General features: G+C 44.8%; 1 protein-coding gene across 1 annotated transcript in view; it reads right to left on the bottom strand.

The window, feature by feature from the left end:
- Positions 1-24,494, bottom strand: part of LOC308102374 (receptor-type tyrosine-protein phosphatase delta) — a 180,321-nt gene that overhangs the window by 132,893 nt on the left and 22,934 nt on the right. Inside the window, 1 exon segment of the mRNA XM_080452060.1 lies at positions 761-937. Within this exon segment, the coding sequence (XP_080308186.1) occupies positions 761-854 (94 nt within the window). The 5' untranslated portion in view covers positions 855-937.

The following is a 24,494-nucleotide window of genomic DNA, read 5'->3' as shown; positions in this document are numbered from 1 at the left end:
GAATACGTTTCTCCATCCTCATTCCCACTGGGTAACATATGCAGGGAGAGGGAGCGGGGACAAAATAAAACACATTTGAACAGATTGCAAGGAACATTTCTCAAGCACCAAGTCACAAAGTCCCGCCTATCAATTTCACTTTGCGCTGCTCTCTGCTATATGACCTTGGGTGAATGATCCCTCTATTCAGAGATATTCAGCCGAACAGAGAGGATTTCTGTTGGTGCAAAGGCAATAAAACTTGAGTTCATCCCAGTGTGACTTGGAGAGTTAATGAATCATGGATCTTAGTGTAAAAAAGGGGGGGGGGGCAGGAGGTGAGGTGGCTGAGCGCTCGTGGTTGCAGGGATTGAACTCAATGGGGTTTGAAAACTGCTGTAACACATCAATGGGCAGGTGTCTGATGTCAAGTAACTCAATTCCAATGGATTTTCATCATCGGTTTCAAGATTGAAACGTGTGTATAACTGTGTGAGGGGATTTCTTTCTTTTTTTCCCCTTTTTTTTGTGGGAGTGGGGCTGTGAGATGAAGACATACAGTGGGATGTGTGAGATTACTGCTTATACTGTAGATGTTTTCACACAATATACAGTATATAATATCTATATCATATCTATATCTATATCTCTCTCTCTCTATATATATATATATATATATATATATATATATATATATATATATATATATATATACTGTATAATTTGATTCCACAGCACAACTTCCACGTCCTCCAGCGGACGTGCGGACGCTCAGACTTACTTTCGGCGTCGGCGAGGAGCAGCGTCAGACCCAGTACGATCAGCAGCAGCTCAGGCCTGGCTCTGTGCATGGTGGGACAGCTTGGCACCAGCATGCTTTGGCAGCCTCGGTGGCGCTGGCTCACAGTGCCCTGTGAGTCAGTCTGGTCTGATTTCTCAGATGCAGGGTATTCACAGCCTGAACAGGAGGGAGAGAGAGGGAGAGAGAGAGAGAGAGAGAGAGAGAGAGAGAGAGAGAGAGAGAGAGAGAGAGAGAGAGAGAGAGAGAGATAGTGGTGGGGGGTGGAAGTAGGGAGGAAGGGGAGAGAGAGAGAGAGAGAGAGAAAAACATAGAGGGAATGAATGAAACAAAGCTGTTTGGCTCCATGGGCTTTATCTATCTGCGCACATTTCTGATACACACACACACACATGCGGCTGCGGCTGACAGCGGAAGCGGAGAGGCTGATGTGCTCGCAGGCTATGTTCTGACAGTTCTCTAAACGGAATCAGTTCACACATTGCTGTGTGTGTGTGTGTGTGTGTGTGTGTGTGTGTGTGTGTGTGTGTGTGTGTGTGTGTGTGTGTGTGTGTGTGTGTGTGTGTGTGTGTGTGTGTGTGTGTGTGTGTGTGTGTGTGTGTGTGTGTGTGAAAGAGGGACCTCACACAGATGTAAGAGAGCACACAAAATACAGGAGTTGGTCTGTGTAGCTTTGGTCACGTGCACAAACTAAATGTAGCGTGGTTCATTTAAAGACCTCTTCGGATCAGGGCTGATGAAAGCTTCATGTGCACTGAAACACTTTATATGGTGCCATCTCCACTCGCTTGATAGCATCCTGAAAACCATACTGAATTATAACTTGCCTTTAGAAATGTTTATTTTATGGTTAATAATAATAATAATACTATGATAATTATCATTATTATAATAATAAGAAGAAGAATGCTAACAATAAGCAAAAACTACTTCAAACGTACAGTAATTTGATTATTACACAAGAGATTTTGTCGATAAAGTGGGCATTTTAAACACTGCCTGGAATTTTGGCTGAAGTACACATTACTGAATGCACGATGCATTCCATCAGTAACACATGCTTTAATAACATAAGCCGGTGGTTTCCAAATGGTGTGCCGAGGCACACATAATTGCAATACAACTACACAAAAAGTTAGTATTTTTGTATTTACTATATCAGTACTTTGTGCACACTCATTTCCCAATACAGTGACCACTTTCAACCTGGCATAACTTTGGGCATGTAATTATACACACGGAGTAGATTTTGAAGATTAGCTATTTTTGCTATTTTTATTTTTTTTACTGTATGATATAGGGCTTAAGTGGTTCATCTGTTCATTTGGCAATACATAATAATAAACATTTACATAGTAGTAAGATTTATAACTTATGTGTTATAGAAGCTATTTGCACAAATATGAATTCATTTTTTTGTCCAGTATAATGCTTTAGTAAGTTTTGTTGATGGTGTATACTGGTGTGTATACTGACGTATATATTGTTCATTATTGATGGTGCTTCTTTTTGTGTGTGTGGTGTCTTTACCCTGCTGTATCTACAGTACTTTTGTTTGCCCTGTATCTGTATCTTGACTGTGATACTTGGCTATGCTGACTTTGGCAACTGAATTTCCCTTGCAGGATCAATAAAGGTCTCATCTTATCTTATCTTTGGCGTGCCTTGGCCACAAAAAGTTGGAAAACCACCGACCGAACTGCCTCTAAATGGATTAGAGGTGAAATGAAATGAAATGCAGTACAAACATGCACTGAGTGATTAGAGCTATGGCTTTAGTGGACATCTGGCCTCTTTTATCAAATGTTGGTTGGAAAACAAACAAAATCTATATGCCAGAGCTGGCGTGTGTAAGTGCCCATGCTTTTTACTGGAGCCTTCATCAATAGGGCCACGACGTGGATGAAAAAAAATCAATGTGACACAGTGAGCTGGTATTAGCTGCTGACCAACTCAATCCGTTGTCATCTATTTGCTTAAGCTGGAGCCTGATCCGTAGTGATGGATGCTCTGTGGTAGTCTTCAGCTCATAACACAGCTGGCAGCTAATCCAGTATGTGAGCACTGATGACATATGGTTTGTTAGCAGGCTAGCTGGCCTGCTAGTTTATCTCAGCAAGGCTCTGTTGTCTTTTACACTTAACTTGAGTAGCCGTTGGGCTTCATGCAGTATGACACGGACACAGCATTACTGACCTCTCTGGATTTGTCATTTAGCCTAAAAGCCAGTGCTACGCGCGAACTACTCACAGCTGGTTGCTAATCTGGCGTTTGAGCCTTGATGACATAATGTTAGTTAGCTTGCAAGCTAGTCTTCTTAACTTATATTGATAGGGTGCTGTTTATATAAACACAGCTTACTGGTGACATTTAACAACTAACCCCACAAGCTGCTAGACATAAGTTATACTACTGTAGCAAAAAAACAAACAATTAAACCAACTGGAATCCTATTATATAAACTTAACAGATATTTTTGTTAGCTTGTTGTTATCAACAGACTGATCCCCCTTTCTTTCAAAGAACAAATAAAATACCTAGGCCCAATCAGAGCCAGACAATTGCAAAGTAGCTCATTTCCCTCATTCACCAATCATCCTTACGAATTGCCCTCCCTCTTTTATTTCCGTGGGCTGAAAATGGCAGAAAAGACGGGGAGATAGCACACCTGTCACACTCGATTTGTGTCATAGGGAGATAGACAGGACTACCTGTCTCCAATCGCTGCAGGCCCTGCAGCAAGCATGAGCGGGGGACGCGTGGCGAAGGGAATCAATTTGAGGCAATCTCAACCAACGCAACCACCACACACACATACATTGGCTTACACACAAACAAAAACCCAAGCATATACACACAAACACACACGTGTACCAGTTAGAGCACATTAGGCGCAATTTTTGTTGTGTAGTGTTTGTACTGTGAATTTGATCAGAATAATCTGGACAGTGAAACTGAGATATGAGGCATAAGGCAGCAATTGAATCTGTATTTGTGCATACATGCAGGTGGGACCCAGCATCTTTCTCAGATTATTTCATTCATCTGTGCCCTTCCTGCCAAAATCCATGTTACAGCCTCCGAGTTAATTAATGGAGTGTACATTTCCATAATGACATGACATTAGCAGGCACGTAAGAAACGGTACTCAGCAGCCCTCCCCTTCCCTATTCAGTGACTACACTAACACACGCGCACGCTCACGCGCGCACACACACACACCCAAGCACCCACGCTGATACAGGCAAACAAAACCATCTGCATGTTGTGTAAGCACCAGTGAGGGGACTGAGAGTCTGTGCCATGCATGTAAACACAAGTGGAGGCTAAATGTGAGCGCAGCAAGCTGACAAATATTCTTCATATTAATAACCCTAACCCTAATAGTAGATGGGAGCAGCACATTTGCCCTCGATGTCGAGTATAAGAACAGATAGTTTGTTTATAAAGAGAGGTACTGTGTATGCCCTTTGCTTATGCAGAGGGTGGCAATCTTCCATATGGCAGAAGATAGGAGCTTGCTAGAAGCATGTGTGGGATTCTTCTCATAAGTAGGCAGGCTCAAAATGGTACACACAGTGAGTTCATTTAGAATAATTTATATACCTCACATGTCTGTCACACACACACACACACACACACACACACACACACACACACACACACACACACACACACACACACACACACACACACACACACACACACACACACACACACACACACACACACACACACACACACACACACACAATTCAATTCAATTCAAAGGGCTTTATTGGCATGAGAAAACATACGTTTACATTGCCAAAGCAGAAAGCATAACACGCACACACACGATCTGTGAACACACATTGTCTGCACCTCTCTTTCTAAATGAATGATTGCATTAGGGTGACTATACCCGACACTGTCATCAGTGAGCTTGCTAATGTATAAGACATTGCCTATAGCTACTCGTTTGCTTTGTTTGTCTGTTCAATTTCACACATGTTGTGGCACCAATGCCTCCTGCTGAACATTTATTACGATAGAAAGAGAAAAACAATCTTGTCTCTCTTCCCAATCCACCAGTGGTATTATTGCGTTCCCATTCAGTGGCGCTTCATTCACAGGGCTTTGCTGCTGATAGCAATCATGCATTATTAAACAAAGCCTGACAACATGCACAATGTTAATTAGAAAAAGAGGGGGAGCATGTGGCAAGAAAAAAAGAAAAGAAAGGAGGGGGCTGTTGAGCTGTCCCTCTTTCTCTCTATTCCGCCTGATCCTTATCATAACTGTGAAAAGAGAGGGAAGGGGAGGTTAATATGCAGCAAAATGGCTGGTCTGTCCTCTGTTTTCAAACAAGTGTGCTCCGTGTGTGCTTTGGTAATGTGCAGTGTATCCAGGGACCATTTTGAGGACTGACTCACGGCGAAAACAAAGGATTCTGCCTCTTTTAGCTGCTTTTCAGATCATATCGCAATGAAGTTGTTTTGTCACGGGAATAAAGACTAAATCTGCAGCTAGCCCTCCTCACCTCAAATCAAATCATCAGCCTGCTCTTATTTCATGCCATATGGTTTTACAGTAGCCAATCATGTCTACATCCCACATACTCTGGCAGACCACTTACAAACCAATGGGAAACAAATGCCGACACAAGAATGCGATTGATGCTGCCAACCCTAACAAATTCAACATGGGATCGAGCAAAGCCTTTGGACCACATTCCGCTCATCCTTCGTGCAAGTTGACTAATTTCAATTTGACCAGTTCCTTTAGCTTTAACGTTCTTTTATTGTCTCATCCACAAACTGAAAAAAAAAAAGACTTAAAAGGAAATGGTTGGGCTGTATTATCCCCTAATACCAAACTACCCACAAAAAAACAAGCAAATCTATTAGTAACAGTTCTTCTGACAATATAAAAAAGGGACAAAGCCCAGGCAACATATGAATTTGGATAGGAATTTTGACAAGGACTGTCTGATAGTGTTGCACCGTTATCTATCACCGTTATCTTGTATCACACCCGACCGGGCACGGCAAATGAGAATTTGTTGTCTTCTGTTTTCTATGATGCATCACACTCTATTTCCCTGTAGGCCAGGAGAGATAAATAATGCAGTCATTACACCTACCACAAAAATAAAACCCTAATGTGATCCCATGCAGGTTTTACAGCAGTGAGGAGACGAGGTACACCACAGCACTGAAACGGTCTTTGCCATCTCTCTTTTTTCTTTTTTTTTTACTTTCCCCAGATACCGAGAGAGACAGATCGAGATGAAGAGTCAAGCGCCCGAGGACTCAGTAGCACTTAATTAAGGCAAAAGCTCTGTAGTATGGCAGCCGTGCCCACCCCCAGATTTCATCCGCAAGGTCAAAGGGCAAATCTAAAGAGGGCACAGGGCTCGATGCACCCATCCCTCTTCATGTACATCACCTCCTGTCTACAAGCGCTGAGAAGCTGCATTAATAGAGCGAAATGAACTGCTGCCTGATTAAGGCATTCGTGCCGAACTGGAGGTTGCTTCCAGGGTTATTTAAACATGTCATGTGATTCGAGTTATGACATATTTCCTCGCTGGGAATCTCATCAAATGCGCAGGCAACCTCCTCTCACCCTTAATCACCCCCCGCTGTAAAAGGGTGTGATTAAGTCGAGGTGTGTCTTATGTCACTTTTCAACTGCACGGTTCCCAGAACCCACTTGACTCAAAGCACTTTACTTTGTTTTCTACTGCACATAGGACCTCCTCCGTGTAGCTGGTCATCATAGCAATGTCAAACCCTCTGCGTAGGAGAGCACTAAACAATGCCACAGTTCAAGGTAATGCTAACGATGCTGCTTTACGGAAAATTATTATATTTCAACTACAACAAAAACAGTTTCTGACAACATTTTAGGGGACAAATAGGCCATGCAGTTGTTCAATATCAATTCATTTCACATTTACAATGTCAGGTTTAAAAGTTTATAAACCGTATTCAGGAGCTTCCATGAAATATACATAGGGGAGGCTGGCATGACGCAATGATGCTAATGATTGTCTTTGACAAATCAGTAGTCTGCAGTGTTTTCATATCACCCTTTGGTATCAAAGCTTGTTTGGAACTTCGACAGAGGTGAGATGATGCCAAAACAGTACCTAGCTGCTTTTGCCTAATTGTAAACCAAAAAGGGCAAGTAGAGTTTAGTCCAAGTAGTGGACAAATGGTATTAGATGCTCGCTTTCCGTCTTCCCCAAACCTCTGGCTTTGATACCCCAGCTTCTGTTCCCTTTCTCTCCTTCTTTATTGCTCTCTGTCCAAGTCATGCTCTTTCAATCTCTCCCCAACCTTCTTCTCCATTCGACTTTACAGCATTGAGGAGACGAGGTACACGCTTCTCGTTTAATCACTCAGTTTCTCCTCTTTTTTTCCCCCCTGTCCCGTCTCTTCCACTCCATCTGCCCCCCCCCCTCCCCTCCATCCCCACCAGTGCCAGCTCCCTCTTCTCTCCGGGACGGCGTGATTTAAGACTTGTGACGGGACTGTTTCTCACGCATCGCTCTCGATCAGCCAGCATGTGTAATAACATCCCTCAAGCTAAGCTAAGCTATGCCCTCAAGTGCAGCCTCCACATGAAAGACCCTGACAACCGCAGCTCAGATGGGTTTATTTGCTCTACTTATTTACTCCCCCCCTCTCTCCTTCCCTCTCCCCCCTCAGACCTCACTCCAACAAGCCTCCCACGGTCATAAACCATCCCTTCGGTTGCTCATCCCGCCCAAGCTAACGCCTCTGTGGCCTGCCGCCACCGCCAAAGTGTTGATGGGGGAGGAATTGTTGCTAATGCTGCCGCTAATGCCCAGTCTTTTCCCTGTCCTCTTGTGAATGAAACCCCCGTCATGGAACACACAGCGAGAAGCTAATTGGGTCTGGTGACATTTCTCTGTCTCGTAATTGGTTTAGAAGCACCTGCTGCGGCTGTGGAACAAGGAAGCCACTGCGATAGCATCGAAATATTGTGTTATTGCTGGGGATACTGTTAAATGTCAATGCCACTCTACTTTGACAGGCAGAAAAACATGGTTCTTTCATGACCTGAGATTTGAAAAGTCAGACAATTAATAATGCCATTATATTATTCATTCAAATAAAAGAAAGTTGAACAATGATTGAAGCCAGGAAGAGCCCTTTCCATGAATACATTTCAGTTTCAACCAAATTCAAAACAGACCCCTGGACGAGGCTGTAAATCTGAAAGAATCCATTCACCAAAAAAAAAAACACTTTCTCTCTTACAAACCACCTTCAGTATGAGAAAACCTGAGGTCATGGTCCCGTTTAGAATACGTTGCCTCAGTTAGGTGCACCGTGGGGCGAACTAGTGTCCCCATGTGAATTCAGCCCACACAGCTTGACCTATAGCGTACACACAGTATAGTCAATACCATGACCACGTAACACCAGCTCACAAAACGTCCTCCTTACCTGCTCCATGTTTGCTCAAAAGTCTCTCCTTGACTTTTTTCCCCATAGCTAGTACCTAGTCCCTACCCCCCTTCCATACCGTGTCTCTATCTGCCCCCCACACTATCCCTCTCTCTCTCTCTCAAGCTCATACTCCCTTTCCCTCTTTTCCTCCCTTGCCTCATTCTTCCTGCCACGTCTCCCAGCAGCTGTTGGCCTCAGATGGATGGTCCCCACAGTACGGGACCCTGACCTGCAGACCGGTGACTGATTATCCCTGTGCCACGCTGAGTCCCCCCACCCCACATACACACACCATGCAGAGGGCTGCAGCGTACGTGTGTGCGCATACACACACACACACACACACACACACACACACACACACACACACACACACATGCGCGAGCTCACACACGCACACGCGCACACACACACACACACACACACTCATATACACAAACACACAAGGTTACTGAGCTATCGGTAAGCTTCAGGGACACTTGGGAGTTGTGGCAAGGTGCAGAAAAAAAAACACACACACACATACGTACGTTTGGATTCCCCACTTTGACCCCGTGACATTGGTAAACACACGTCTTATTGAATCCGAATGGACAACCCTAATGCCTTTCTAATGGACACCAGATACAAAGTAAAGCCAAGTGCAATTGGCCTCTGGGTAAGCTGACTGCCGTAGTCGTCACACGTGCGCGACCTTCTTTTTTTTCTCCTTCTTTTCTTTTTCTCCTCTCGATAAAAAGCGCAAGCCGGTTGACCTCGTGTACTGGCATTTAGCCGGTGCACGAGCCATGGCTTGTTATCATGCAAACCGGGGGTGAGTGTCTATTGTGTTTGGGTGGGGCAAGGGAGTGTGACAGCATGGCGGCAGACAGGAAGAAAATAAAAAAGAGAGGGAAGAAAGGGAAATAGAAAAACGTTAGACTCAGCAGCAGCCAACCTGGAATGGCTGGGATTAAATTTACGCCGCATGAGCAGGGGAGGGCTAAATCATGTTACATATTATGAAGCAGGAGAATAATAAGGGGGCGGTGAGAGGATGGTGGGTGGCGAAGGGAAAGAGGTGGGGATGACTGAAATAGAAAGGATAAGGAGAGTGATGAAGTGAAGAGAGAGCAAAAGAGAGGAAAGAGGGTCGGGAATAAAGAGTGAGGCAGGGGTATGGATGGAAGGATGGATGGATGGATGGATGGACACAGCGAGAGATGAAGGGAAAGAAAAGAGGAATGAGTGAGGGAATGCACCGGGCTGCCATGCTTTTCTCATGCTCCATCTGCGTTTGTATCCGTACCAGAGAGAGAGAGAGAGAGAGAGGGAGATGGAGAGAATAGGAGAGAGAGGCAGAATAAGAGGATGATGGCCCGAGGGATGTGCTCACAAACTGAAGGTGTTGTTTCCTGAAGGGGAAACAAAAAGACGGATGGAGAAAGAGCGGTGGATGGGAAAAAGTGGGCTGGAGTGTCCAGATCCGCTCTGGTCCCACGCATACACGCGGCAACCAATTGCTCATGCTCGCAAAATGTACACTCGCATTCAGACCCACGCACGCACGCACGCACGCACGCACGCACGCACGCACGCACGCACGCACGCACGCACGCACGCACGCACACACACACACACACACACACACACACACACACACACACACACACACACACACACACACACACACACACACACACACACACACACACACACACACACACACACACACACACACACACACACACACACACACACACTCTCCTGGCATGTTGACATCACCCCCCCCCCCCCCCCCCCCCCCCCCACCCAACACAGGCACGATCTGTGGGAGGATGAATAATCTCACTTCCGATGACTCTGAGGGTGTGTGAGAAAGTGAGAGAGAGAGAGAAGACGAAAAAGAAGGAGAGAGATAGAGCGAGGGAAGGAGAGCAGGACATGGGCTGGAGTGGGAGAGAGAGAGAGACAGACAGAGAGAGAGAGAGACAGAGAGAAAGAAAGAGACCCGAGTGAGACAGAGTCAGAGAGAGTCAGAGAGGCCGTTTCCATTCGGGGCTCATGGCGTTTTGTGGAAAGCGCCTAGCGTTCAGACTGTGAGTGCTAACCTGAATAGACAACACAGCATTCTGCTGCCATGTGCTTGCAGACACATGGCAGACATCAACGGAACAGAGCTGCCATTGAAAGCCACTGAATAATACAACATAGGGCCTTCATAAAAGGACCAGCCCCTCTTAATGCATTATGGCAAATTTGGCTATCGTCCTCTTCTAAACAATGGCATACCGAAGTGCTTTGTGACGGCATATCGGTGACTTTTGTGCGCATGCGGAGCCATTTGGTATGGAAATGTGCTACTTAGGCGACATGAAGTATGTAGAAGAGATGCTTAGGGGCGTGCATGCTACAGTGCTACACTCAACGGGACAATAATTAAAAACGCCAAGTGTTTTCCCATTAACTAAATGCAAATTTGCCACCATACAGCCTCAGCTAAAACATAACGCTACATTACAGTTGCTGTAGCATGCTATGGCAATTAACCTAACACAATGTGTGCTATCGCGTACCTGAGGCAGTGTGGCGAATGTTTACGCCTCCCATGAGTACACACACACCAGGGTGTTATCATCGATCTGTACTGATTTCTTAAGTGCTGCTCGCCCCCTCTGCTTCATAGGCCCTTGATCTCCAGATATCTGATACACAGAATCAACGTGGTGAAAATGTCACTTTGTTGATGTGAATCTCGCGTCAAACTGTATTGTAGGATTTATCGCCACTTTCACAAACTATGAGATGAGTGATTTGTCAGGCTTATATAATCTTTCAAAAACAGACTGTAGCGTTATTTCAGACAGGTCATCATGAGAGTCAAGCCTCACACTAGCCCCCATCAGCCATGCTCAGCCCATTTGTGCCAAGCACCCCTCCGCTGACACCCAGCGTTCATCCATCATTGGCCTTTCATGTTATGAGGCGACCTTTAAAAACAGCTTCATCTTGCCTATCCAAGTCAGCACATCTGCATGCCCACCCACAAGCTTTTTCATTAAGCCCACCTCCACCCAGCTCCTCCTTTTATGCTTGTCTGATTTTATCAATGTCAGTTTCACTGCTTGCTTGCTGCTCTGTCTTTGGCATTCCATGTAAGTGTGTGCATGGATGTACAGGGAGATCCCGGAACAGAGCCATGACGCTAGGCTAAACATAAATGTACTAATCAAAACGGCAAATATCGAATAACTAATTATAATTATAATAATTATAATTATAATTATAATTATAATTATAATTATAATTATATTAATATTAATATTAATATTAATATATAATGGAATAAACACTGTCAGAATGGGACTTCATGAGCATATTTATTGCACGTTTTTTCCTCTTTTTTTTCTCCTGTGGGATGGAGGTTTTGCCATGACTCAGATTTGATAAGAAATCCTAAGTCAACAACCGAGAGAAGACAGACGGAATTAGAAAACAGTAGCTTATCAAAGCTTTCTGTATGTAAATACATCACTGCCAACACAGAGGGCAACAGTACACAAAATATTATCACAGATATGAGATGTTTTTGCTGAATACGCAGACAGAGGTGAAATTGTGTTGTTCCCCCTCCTCGATCTAAATCCCAGTAATACTGTCAAAGGACATGGTAGGTACAGATGAGCAGAACTGGTTCACAAAAGCTCTTTCAATATTTCGGCAGTTGAAAGGTTTTCACAGAAGTTCAGAAAGCACTTTGAAGTCGGTTTTTGTTGTTTAATAGGGCTGAGAAGGCTAAATATTTTTGGAGCTTTTGAACGTCATTGAAAGGTGCTTTAGCCGAGCCAAGCTATTGTTCTGGTGAAGGAGAGCGGTAGCCTGGTAAACCCTCCCTCCGGAAATCTCAATTCCATTTCATTTCAGGAGTGAGTCTGGCCTGATCCGCCTGTCTGCAATATTGGCTGTGCTGGAGTTGGGCGGGAGTAATACCGTTGACTGACAACCCCTTCAGCCAATGATAATTTTTCCCCTTCAGCCAATCAGCAGTTCACCAGTCTTAATGTGACGCGACGGGACTTTTGAGACAGCCATACCCAAAATGGGTTGCCTTTTTCGGGTACAATGGTGTCACTGCCCGCCCCTACCGGTTCTCTAATTTTTTTTTTTTAAATAGGCTTTGTCATGATTAATTGACCACATATATGAAGTTAAACAACTAAATTCTATCCAAACGATATCTTATAAGTAAATTCCGTGCCTCAAAATAGAAGTTAGAGAGCTTTTTGAAGTAAAAAAATAGCGGAGAATTGGCCGCACAAGAAAAAGATGGCTGCCGTTCGTGTTTTGGACTCACTCGAACTCGCCACCTGATTGGCCAACGTAAGCTGTCAATCACAGAACAATGAGCGACGACGCTGATAGGCCCGGCCGTTTGGCATACAGAGCCAATATTGCAGAAAGGCGGATCATGCCAGACTCACTCCTGAAATGAAATGGAATTGAGATTTCCGGAGGGAGGGTTTACCAGGCTAGGAGAGCGGAGGCAGCAAGTGCAACTCAGTCAAGGGAAAGCAATGGTTCAGCCCACGGCAAGAGTAACAATTCCCTCTTTGTCACTTCACCAAGACAAATACTCGCCTTTGCAACATTAGCAACAAAACAAGCACAGTGCCCTGTCTAAGATGGTATATAGCGGCAATCGAACAAGACGTTTTATTATGTTGCCGAACGGATGACTGAATATGTCCTTTTGTTCTACACTGGTCTGGAGATTGAAATTCAAATCCAATGCCGCCTTCAAAACCAAACAAATGTCAGTAGCACAAATCAAAGGCTTTCTGGTGATGGCTAGAGTAAGGGAAAATGCACATTATGACATTTGAAAGTAATTGTGCTGTCTCTCTCTCTCCTTATTTCCCATGCAATTTGCTCAAAGTCATTGAATATTAACACCCATATAAACAGATCAGATGGATAGTCTTCCAACCACCTTAAACGAAACACCTACACGATTCCCCTCTATGACTTCCAATCACAAGTACCTCCACGATTCCCCTCCCTGACTTCCAATCACAAACATGATTAAGACACTGCCATCTCTCCTGCTGTCAACGGGCCTCACTGGGATTCTGCGCTGACAGACTGCCTGGCCATGCTTTATCGTTAACAGGACTGCATGTATGACACCTCAAAGGGCCTTTAATGGCCCTTTCATGAAGCTTCACCAAACCAACCTGCATCTCGCCTGCCGAAGTATCATCTAAATGAGATAGGGCCCAGGAGCTATGGGGATTAGGCACTGCATAATCACACATTTATAAAGATCCTAATTGAGTGATTCATTAAAAGACTGGCACTGAGATTCTGCCAAGGAGGGCACTACAGGGAAAGTGAGTGTGTGTGTGTGTGTGTGTGTGTGTGTGTGTGTGTGTGTGTGTGTGTGTGTGTGTGTGTGTGTGTGTGTGTGTGTGTGTGTGTGTGTGTGTGTGTGTGTGTGTGTACACGTGCGGGCATAATGAACATAATGCGCATAGCCGCGCACTTGCATTTTGGACTAGCAGCAAACAATAACCTTGAATGGCAGGGGCTTGCCTTGATTACAGGAAGGTCTATTTGTAGAGACAAACAGTCCTTGGGTGTTTATTTACATGACACTGGTGCTGTTTAGCAGATCCTCGTTATCTCCACAAAGTAGCACTTGTTAACCTTTAGACATGGTGGATTGAAAGTCAGGAGCAAACATTGTGACTATCTACAGCAGACTACTAACAGACTACTCTATAAGCATACACACTAACATGAAATTATATTATGAAGAAATAAACAATGGTTGCTGGCAGGCAGAAGGTACAATTTATCAAGCAAGACTTGGCTCTGCTGTCCTTTTGCCGTTCCTCAATGGACTGCACTGCAAACATTAGCCCTTTTCTTCTACTTTTTATTTATATATTCTGATGGCATTTTAGATTTTGACATACAAATACAAGATTGCGTATAACTTTGATAGATTCACTCGATTTGTGTTGGCATAGAGGATATGCTTTGTCGCTGTCAAGCATAGACAAAAGCCAAATTAATGACTTTTTCACTCTGCATTCCAATATTTCAATGAGCATTTTGATGCATTGCCTCTCAGCTTCCTGCTGTTGTTTTAGGTTATAAAAGCCATTGTTACTGGCGCTGTACCTGAGCATTCACTCCCCAGAAATTAGTTGGGAAAGATGCACTTGAGCTAATGCAATGTAAATTCTATTCCAGGTGTGTGAAAGTAGCTCCAAACTCTTTCCAACTCCCATGTATTTGCAGAGTTGTGTCAAAGCCAAACAAATAGTTCTGTCCACTAAATGGGATCATTTGAGACTATATGGGGTGCTGCAGTGCATAGTAAAAGACACTGTTTAGGATTATGGTTCTATAGGCACGGTGAAAATATTTCCTCCTCACTGGGAGGCTGAACAATGGCAGGAACATCATCCATTGTCAGCCTTCTGATTGGTCCCCGACTGACTAATCAGCAGGCTCTTTCTGCCTTGTTCTACCCTGGTTCCGCCTTATGGTTGTTTATGTGGAATTTGCTAAAACATTTAAAAACAACATTTATGCCCAGTCACTATACTGGACCTGAGATGTTCCTTTTTACTGAGACCAAGTTTAAAATTAGAATTGAATACACTGAATATCAACACAATGCAACTGAAAAACCTGTTATTTCAATGGTAGTGGATGGAGAGAAAGGATTTTTGTCCAATCAAGAAAAAACAGCAACCAATGGGTGCAAAGTTCAAGTCAGACTTGACAAAGGGCCAGTTTGCCTGATAATTTGTTTGATCCACTGATAGACAACAGCAAGTGCAAAAATGTTGCTAGCCTTGTCAGATGTCATTTTCCTCCTGTCTCTGTTTCCTTGGTTTGTCAGTGTCAAGTGTGTTTACTTTTCAGAGTTACGACTGGAAAGTGAGTTTGCCATGAAAGTGGTTCACACTCAAGGACATGTATATTTTATCTGTCTCTTATGAACGAAGATCACACAATTATCTGTCTGTCAGATATGATTCTTCTGGTGGATATTTTACTGTCGCATCAAAAGCTGCTTCCATCTGTGCAGTCCATAACATCTCCTGAACATTCGTGATGGCACAGAAAAAGAGCCGCACACCAAAGTACATTGATGGTGGCTTCTATTATCCCTGTGCCAAAATCGTTTGGGGTCAAATTCATCTTTGGTGGCGAGTGATTCCACTGCAGTTCCATGGCACCACTGTCCAACACAGATGGCACATAACAGCAAAATCACTGTGTTTATGCATTCGCTTATTACAGCTCGAGGACCATGAACTGAGTCGCCTTTAAAACCAATTAAATCCTATATACATAGTTGACCAGAGTCTCACAGGACACTATACTAGGCCCCCTACAGTTTTCGCTCTACACTATATCTTTGTTGAAAATAGCCGATCTACAAGCTCACAACGTGTTGCAAGCTTATAGATCTGCTATTTCCCCGAAAGTTTGCCCCCAGACTACGGTTCAAGTGGTTACGGCTAGTCAGTTCATGACACAATGACAAACTTTTCTTTTAGAGGCGAAGAGAAAGAGAAAAACAAACAAAACAGCAGAGAGAGGAACAGAGGACACCATGGCCACCCTGATCCTTTGCCATTTTGTGTAATCATTAGAGCAGAATATGAGGCCCGGATAGCTTACCGAGGACCAAATTGACCTGATTTCCATGCTCCAGCAGGCCATGACTCTGGGAGCACTGGGGACGCTGGCAAGTTGCTGGCAATTGCATGATTGACTTGTTTGCTAAATGACTAGCAGCTGAACTGACGAAGCTAGCTGGGGGCTATTGAGTTGCTTGGGGCTGACAGCAGCTGCTAACTGCTGCAGATAAACTGTCCCTCCCTCCCATGGGATTCATAAGCACCTTCTGACGGTGACTGGTGCCGGCCAAAGACACCTAGAACTGCAACGAAAGTGCAGTTTAGCAAGTCCATCAGTGATGTCTGAGGAGGATCAAACCAACAGGGGAAAGATGGCTGATGAGAAAAGCTTAGCTACTTTGTGGGGGGAACAAACCTCACAAGGATCCTTCGTGAGAAAACTGCTGCAGTCAACTTGCCGTGTCCAAAATGAACAGTGGAAGCTTAACATGAACTTCAGCTGTATCTTGATCGACGCTTTGTGTTTTTCCGGACGGCCAAGCAAAACTCAGCACCTTTTACGCTGTTTGAGATTTGAAAATGCACTTGAGTTGACATGAAAACCACTAAAGAGTGGAGTCAGCAGCTAAAGCAGATCAGCGGTGTCATGAAATCTTTAAGTCCTCCAAAATATCAGCTGCCTTGCTGCTCAAACTCATTGTCATCCCATTTAGATTGTTTTGTCTTCCTCTGCAGGGGTATTGGCAGACTGCTGCAAAGACAAGGTAATAAGGGCAGACCCCTAAATGTTGACCATCAGTCAATGTTCTCTCAGTCGAATCGGCATGGTACAGTCCTACAGTTAATCATATCAGATTGAACTTTTTGGATCATATTATTACCTAATGTCCCTAATTCTGTCCATCCGTCTGTATGAGCTCTGAAGTGTCCAAGAAACAGAGCCTCCTCTTCTTACACTTTTCCTACCCTCAGCTTATGGTACGATATGATGCGGTAAGATATGGAAAGAAGTGGAAACATTGCTTATTTCCAGCGTAATCCCAAAATCTAGAAACAAACCATTCAGAACAAACAAAACAATGGCGCCTGCCACTAACGTGTCTGGAACATGAACCCATGCTCTTAAGCTGAGGGCTTTTCTTTTCGTTCTTGTGAGGTGGATGGTGCTGATAGAAGGCATTTGAAGTTCCCCCTTCACCTGTGACGTGCAACAAGCCACAATGTTATGAGAGACTTGCTGCCTAATGCTGTAAGGGTCTTCGTGTAAAAATGGGGGCGGGGGGGGTATAATCTCTCACTTGAAACTTCACTGACTAACTCCCTTTCCCCTCTTTGTTGTCTTACAATGAGCTTGGCAAGCGACAATGAGCTTCAAATGCTGAAATACATTCACACGCATAAATGGCAGGTTGGCAAGTGGTACACAAGAAAGCGAGATGCATAATCTCTGAGAACAAACCCCTTTGTTTGCCTCTGTGTAGACGTGTGTGAACTCACTCACACAGAATTTCAAGGGCTTTGCCACCGATGTGATTGTTGATTAGAATATAAGCCCCGTTGCTTTATGCTTTGAATGCCTGTGTGAGAGATGGGGATTGTTCAACTGTACAATGGCTAAGGCTGAACACTAAGGCCTCACCTATAGAGTCTGCTTCTAATTGGCTGAACACATTGACATCCACTTTTGTCTGTAACGGGCAATTACTGAGAGGGGAATTTTGGGCATGTATTGTATTTATTAATATGGCCCATTGTCTCTCTGAAGTGCACAAATCCCCTTTATCCATGACCAATCCTCCCACTTTAGTTATCCACGTACACAGAACGACGCACGCACGCACGCACACGCACACACACACACACACACACACACACACACACACACACACACACACACACACACACACACACACACAAAATTAATAATAAAAAAGGGGGGGGGCCTTCCAGATTGTACTAAATTAATGGATTACTAAGGTGATGTTGCTGTGACCTAAATAACCAACACCATGGAACATTGTCTGTCCATGCGTGTCTGATCAGAGAGAGAGACACTGAGCCAGACAGGGAGATGGGAGAGAGAGAGACTGAGGGAGAAAGAGAGAGAGGTGGGAAAGAGAGAGTGCGTGCACAGATGGCTGAACAAAAAGTGTCAATTTGTTAAAACTATCATGTGCACCATTAGTGGGATCGCAAAATAATCACATAGCCTTGCAGTTGTATGATTGCATGTGTGTGTGAGTGTGTATGTGTGAATCAGCATGAGTGCACATGTGCACACTCGAGTGACTGACTGACTGTAAACGTGGCCAGGTAACCTCCTGAGCCTAGCGCTGTCCATACTACAGTACCACTGACTTGACTTTGTTGACAATGCGTAAAGTGTGTCCTAATGCAATTTCATAGAAATCCCCCCGACAAAAAAAAACTGCGGTATTTCCAGCAGGCCCTGGTGGCTGCAAAGCTCCCGACTGAAGGCAGACCTGATGCGTGATCAGTCCCTCGCACTCCCTAATCTCCCCATCTCTGGGGGGACCATCCATCTTGATTTCTGCTGAGTGCCAAAAAACAGAGGGGAGGAGAATGGGAAGGCGAGCATTGAGAGGAGGATGGAAGGAGGGGTGTGTGCGTGTGTGGGGGGGGGGGGGGTGTTCAAGCAGATAAGGCAGACAACAATCTGAGGAGAGCATCTCTGGGAGTGTGGCCCAAAAGTGGCTTCATCTTTATCGAATTACTACGAGGGTCATTTTGTGAGGCAAGATAGCGTGAGTATTTGTGGCGGTGTCATGGTGTTATGATGCTCTTTCACCTACTTTCCAGTACATCCCTCCATACGGATGGACAAATACAGGTACCGAAAAGTGCGTGTGTACACACACACACACGCGCGCGCGCGTGCGCACACACACACACACACACACACACACACACACACACACACACAAACTTTCATCCACGTGGCTCAGGGCCGAGTGCCATAACAGCCCAATGAAATATATTCAGATTAGAAAGGTGTCGCATTACTCTCTGGCCGGATGATAAATACGCGGTTAGCACCGTCATTAATCTTCCCCCCCACTTTCTTCCGCCTCCAGATATGCTGAAGCAAAGGGAGGGGCGCCAGCTTACAGCGGGTGTGTGTAGCAGCAAGCTAGCTAGCTGGTGCCTTGAAGAGGCTTTGCAGCAGCATTGGCCGGTGCAGAGCATGATGCGCGGCACTGCTACAGTGTTCCTGCCAGGTCTCTCTAACACAAGAGGTCACGACAGCCTCGCTTGCCGGGGCAGCGTGTAATGTCACTGTGTTTGGAAAGGCAAGTTCCTCGGCTGAACTGAGGTCTTGTTGATTGTTTACAGTGTGTGTGTGTGCCTGTGTGTGTGTGTGTTTCATTGAGAGGATACAACACAAGCCCTCCCCCTCTCACTCCCCTCTCCGAGGTCTCTCCTCTGCCTGCATTGCTGATTTCCTCTCCTTCCTCTCTTCAGACACTCCCTCCCCTTTCTATTCACTTCTTCATGCATCTCTCTCTCCTCCCTCGCTCCCCCTCTTCGAACACCCCAAACCTCTGCTTTCTGAAGAGCCCTTCTCTTTCCCTCCATGCTCCAACCAACGATCCCTCTTTCCCTCTGCCCTCTCTTTCATCCCAAGGGCTTACTGACACATTAGCCCTCATGACATCGCAGTAAGTGGGCTTTGTCTAGCTAATGAGCAGCACACATAATACACTTGAGGGCTGTGGAGACGAAGCTAGCCACACACACACACACACACACACACACACACACACACACACACACACACACACACACACACACACACACACACACACACACACACACACACACACACACACACACACACACACACACACACACACACACACACACACACACATACATGCTGGACATTAAGTGGGCCTTTCTGATGGCTGGCTTAAATAGAACATCTCTCCCGTAAATTCTCCCTGGGGAGGCCTCAAGTGGACTGATCAGATAGGCCTCAATGCAAACACAGGCCTGGCGAGGGTTCAGAGGTCAGGAGCTATAGGGAAATTGCATGTGGTATAGGTGGCGGGCCGTTAAGTGTTGGGCATGTAATTGGGGTCCAACCTCCCTTCACGCATGCCTTTGAAAAGTGCAGCCTACATCTCTAGAATAAGTCAGAGAGCTAATAATCCAATGACACGTCCCATTTCCAGGAGGCATCTTAGGAAAACAAGAACAAGCACTTGGTTTTTTCAGGTTTACAAAAATATGTATAGGGAGTGATATGTAGCAGATCCCTAATGTCACTGCACTATTAGTATGCTGGGGAGGGCATAGATAGAGCTGGTAGGCTGAAGAGCATTTCCTTTACCAATGCCATCTGATGGCTTAACTTCCTAGAACCATGAGAGACGGTTAGGTGTTTACCAAGGCTACAGATCTTCATGTTTACTCTGAGCATGATCTTATTCAGCATATCAGACCACCGTCACCAAGAACATCACAACTTGAGGATGACTTCTATTATAGTTTAAAACATTAAGTAGTTTATATGTCAATAAAAAAGCACAGACAGAGCCTCTACTACAGTATGTTAAGCCATGTTTAAATAAATTCGAGCTTATGAAAAAAGAAAACACAGACCAGCCAACTGTCAGATATTTGCTGAGACAACACAACTTTCGAGAGGAAAATGGTGTTGATTGAAAATGCACGCCTGATATCCCATTCCAAGGACGCTCGGTGGATGGGCATTTTTCCCTCTGTCACATTGTACAAACCTCTGTCCATCTCATTCTCCATCGCACGCACACACACCCACACACACACACACAGCTTAAGCTATCTATCAAATTTGAAGGCATTTAAAGGGCATGATGAAAATGGCAAAATCTTCCTCTGTGATCGATTAACATTTTTGTCCTACAGTATTTACATTGCGGTCTTAAGTGTGCTTTTCTGTCAGTAAATGTTTTGATAATCACCAAGGAGGTAATATGACGAGATGCTTTCTTTCCAAGAAGACCTTGAATGTTAACATAGGGTGTATACAGGGACTATTCTGCGTGGTGGACCAGTATAAACTCTGTGATTTGGTGGTAGATGGTTGATTAGCTCTTGGGGGGACTGTAAACAATTCGAAGCCTTCATTTGGGGCTTCATTCATGAGGTGATTGTTAAACTTGGGTGATGAAAACTTGCTGCAATGCATGTGGACCTCATCAACGCACACGTCTCACACACACACACAGTCGCGCGTGCGTGCGCACACATACACACATAACAGTTTATAATATAATCACACACAAATACCACGCACAAAACTCTCACACTCGCACGGTTTCTCTGCGTGCCAAGCGCATTACCACATTTTTATTGAATTTCTCAGACGCCCCCCGATCACTCCACGCTCCATAAAATGCAGACGAGTGGATTCGGGGGCCACTTTAATGGCGGCCCGATGCAGAAATAAACTTGTTTTACTGCGGCAAACAAAGTGATGTGACCTGGAAAGGTTGTATTTTTCGTCTGGATAATGACTGTGTTTTAGAGTCGGGCCTCAATGTGAGCTCTAATTACTTGTCTGGGGCCACTGAGCTGCGCTAGTCCCAAGTACTGACTAATGAAGTCCATACTGGTGCCATGTTTATTAACCACAACACTGATGTCTCTTCCATACCTATCTGTGCTCTGGTGTTGTGTTTGTGTTGGTGCGGCCAGACAGTGGTTAGTGAAGGTTTTGATGGTTCAGCTAAATTAATCCCATGTTTCACCCTTTCCCTGGCTCTTGTGCTATAAAATAAGCAAAATACTCTTCTTTGCACGACAGGCATTCGTAGCATTTCAAACCTCAAACACGAACTGTACATTTTAGCAGCCTCTGACAGAGAATCATTATAAGTGCCCTTGAGCTTGCATGAACCAAAATTCACGCCATAATTCTTCATCAAGTCAGACCCGAGGCTGAAAAAGAGATATTTGAAGAGAATGTCCTTTGACATTTTACATTTTATGTGCTTTCATAATCCACACTCTACAGAACGGGCTTCCCATTAACTTAATAACTGTGACACCCGTTTCTCATAAAAATGCAAATACAATACAGACATCCTCTGTATTTTGAGAGGAGAGAAAGGAAGACTTGAGCAAAGACTTGGGGCTTAAACAAGAGCCCCATAACAGTTGTCACCAAAAGAGCAGCATGCTTGCCTGTCAAAGTGAATCTAATCAACCAGAAATGGGACCCCTCTATTCAGCCGTCGTTGATGCCACTTCTTTGGAGTGGTTTTTGTTCCACTGCGGTAACAACCGAGGCGGACAGAAGGGCCGAAAACCATCCCGCCGTCTTTTTTGAAAATAATATCGTAAAACAAAGACACAATTATACAGCCAGAGAATAATAATTTTACACCAAATGCTTTGTGCCCCACCGTACCACTGGCGCACTAGTAAACCGGGGCCTCCACAGACTGAAAGGCGACATGCAGGTTTGTAAGTCAGTAGGGGAGGGGCGGGTGGGAGGGAAAGGGACTGGCTGGGGTATTAAGGCATTGCGTGCCTGCTGGCTCGCTCTTTATCCCACTGTACGCTCCCGTGGCACACTGTGCGAAACTTTACAACCCTCAGCCTACACTGAAAAACGCATATCCGGACTTTTAAAACTTTAAACGCATGTTACTACTACTAACCCTTGGAAAAAAGCCATCTTAGACACACCTCCTACTTCACTACTCAGCTGACTCATTTTGCCTGTGTGTTCAACTGTGTGTGTGTGTGTGTGTGTGTGTGTGTGCGCACGCGCATGTGCGTGTGAGTGCGTGTGTCTTCCTAATCTCCAACAGGGGGTCAGAGCTGGTGTTTGTATGCCAGCAGCTGGGAAATGTGCGCCCTATACCACCCGAACACCCTTGTGCTATCCCCACCCTCCCGACTCTAGATTTATTTCTCCCTATCTCTTTCTGTCTCTCTGTCTCTGTCTCTCTGTCTCCCTCCCTCTCCCTCCCTTCGACCTACCAGCTTGGCCTACTGGTGGCTAATAAAAGAAGTGGCCCTTGACTGTGAACAGCTGGGCTCCTGTGATCTAGCTCAGCACGCCGTTGTTGGGGATCTTTCTCTGTGAGCGGAATAGCTAACCACGTAAGAATAGCACACACACACGCACACACGCACACACACACACACACACACACACACACACACGCACACACGCACACAGGATAGAGAGAGAGAGCACGCGCGAGAAAAAGAGAGAGCAGTTGATAGATGCAGAGAAATGGGGATGAAGAGGAAGACGAGCGAGGGCGGAAGAGAGGAAAGTAAGAGTGCAATGGGAGGTTGAGTCAGAGGAAGGGAGCATGGTGGCTTGTCTTGTCCCTGGTCTCTCACAGACTAACCAGCTAATCGATACCTCAGAGAAACACCATTTCATCGTCTCTCCAAGCTCTCTGTAAAAGGGGGTACCCAGTGGTGTAAAGTAAACTAAGTACATTGTTGAGGTATTTTTACTTTACTGGAGTATTTCCAAATTTCAGTACTTTTACTTCTACTCCTAGTTACTTTGAAGATATAAATTATTACATTATAAAACATATATTAACCACTTTATCCTTATTTTATACCTAAGCTATTTGAAAATAGCCGATCTACAAGCTCGCGTCGCATTGCGACGCGTTGTGAGCTTGTAGATCTGCTATTTTCAAACATTTTAATACTTTTGTTACTTTAAGTACATTTGATACCAATACTTTTGTACTTTTACTCAAGTAAATTTTGAATTCTGGAATTTTACTTAGTATTTCTATGTTGCAGTATTGATACTTTTACTTAAGTAAAATATCTGAGTACTTTTTCCACCACTGAGGGTACCAAGTATGACCGCTGTTATTTTATTTTCACACTGTTGTGTTTTAAGGCTTTGTCACGTAACGAAAACTAAGCATACATTTATCTGCTCGGGGGAATCTGAAGGGGCCTCACAGGGTGCCGTGTTTATGTTGCTTGGAAAAAATAGTGTTTTTACAAGTGATCCAACAATTCAAATGTTGACTATAGGTAAAAAAAATAAAAATACACTACACATCCTTACGGGTCAATATTTGCAATCTCATAGTTAAAATAACACTCTGGATTTGACTGTGTAGGCAGGAGCTTCATTCTGAGGACCGACTTCTCTTTGAAACTCTTGACATTCTTCAGGTCCTGTGGGATCGCTTTGATGCATCTTTGGGAGTGCATAGGCCGTTTGAGAGATCGGTCGAGCCCTCCGCCCCCCCACCCCCCCTTTAGCCTCGTCGGCATTCCTCTGCCGGCAGAGACGTGAGAGCGGGACCGCTCCAGCCCCCATCATCCCAAATAAGCCCTCCAGACATGGTGGGGGCGGCGAGGTGGGGGTCTGTGATGTCGGAGAGGTTTAAAATGCACTAGACTTAAATAGCCTTTACGTATGACCCTCCATGTCCAACCTACACCCCTTAATCACGCTGGAATTCCGCAGATCCTTTTTCTAATTGTGTGTGTATGCGTGCACGCACGCACGAGTGGTGGTGGTGGTGGTAAAGTATGAAAGACGACTCCAGATGCTCCCAGCTGGCCGTTGCCCAGTGAGGCTAATACGCTCCTGCCTGC

Source organism: Gymnoscopelus braueri (assembly GCF_963280865.1).
Source record: "Gymnoscopelus braueri genome assembly, chromosome: 15".
Lineage (NCBI taxonomy): Eukaryota > Metazoa > Chordata > Actinopteri > Myctophiformes > Myctophidae > Gymnoscopelus > Gymnoscopelus braueri.
Note: the sequence above shows the minus strand (reverse complement) of the source record. Positions and strands in the feature narration are given on the sequence as shown.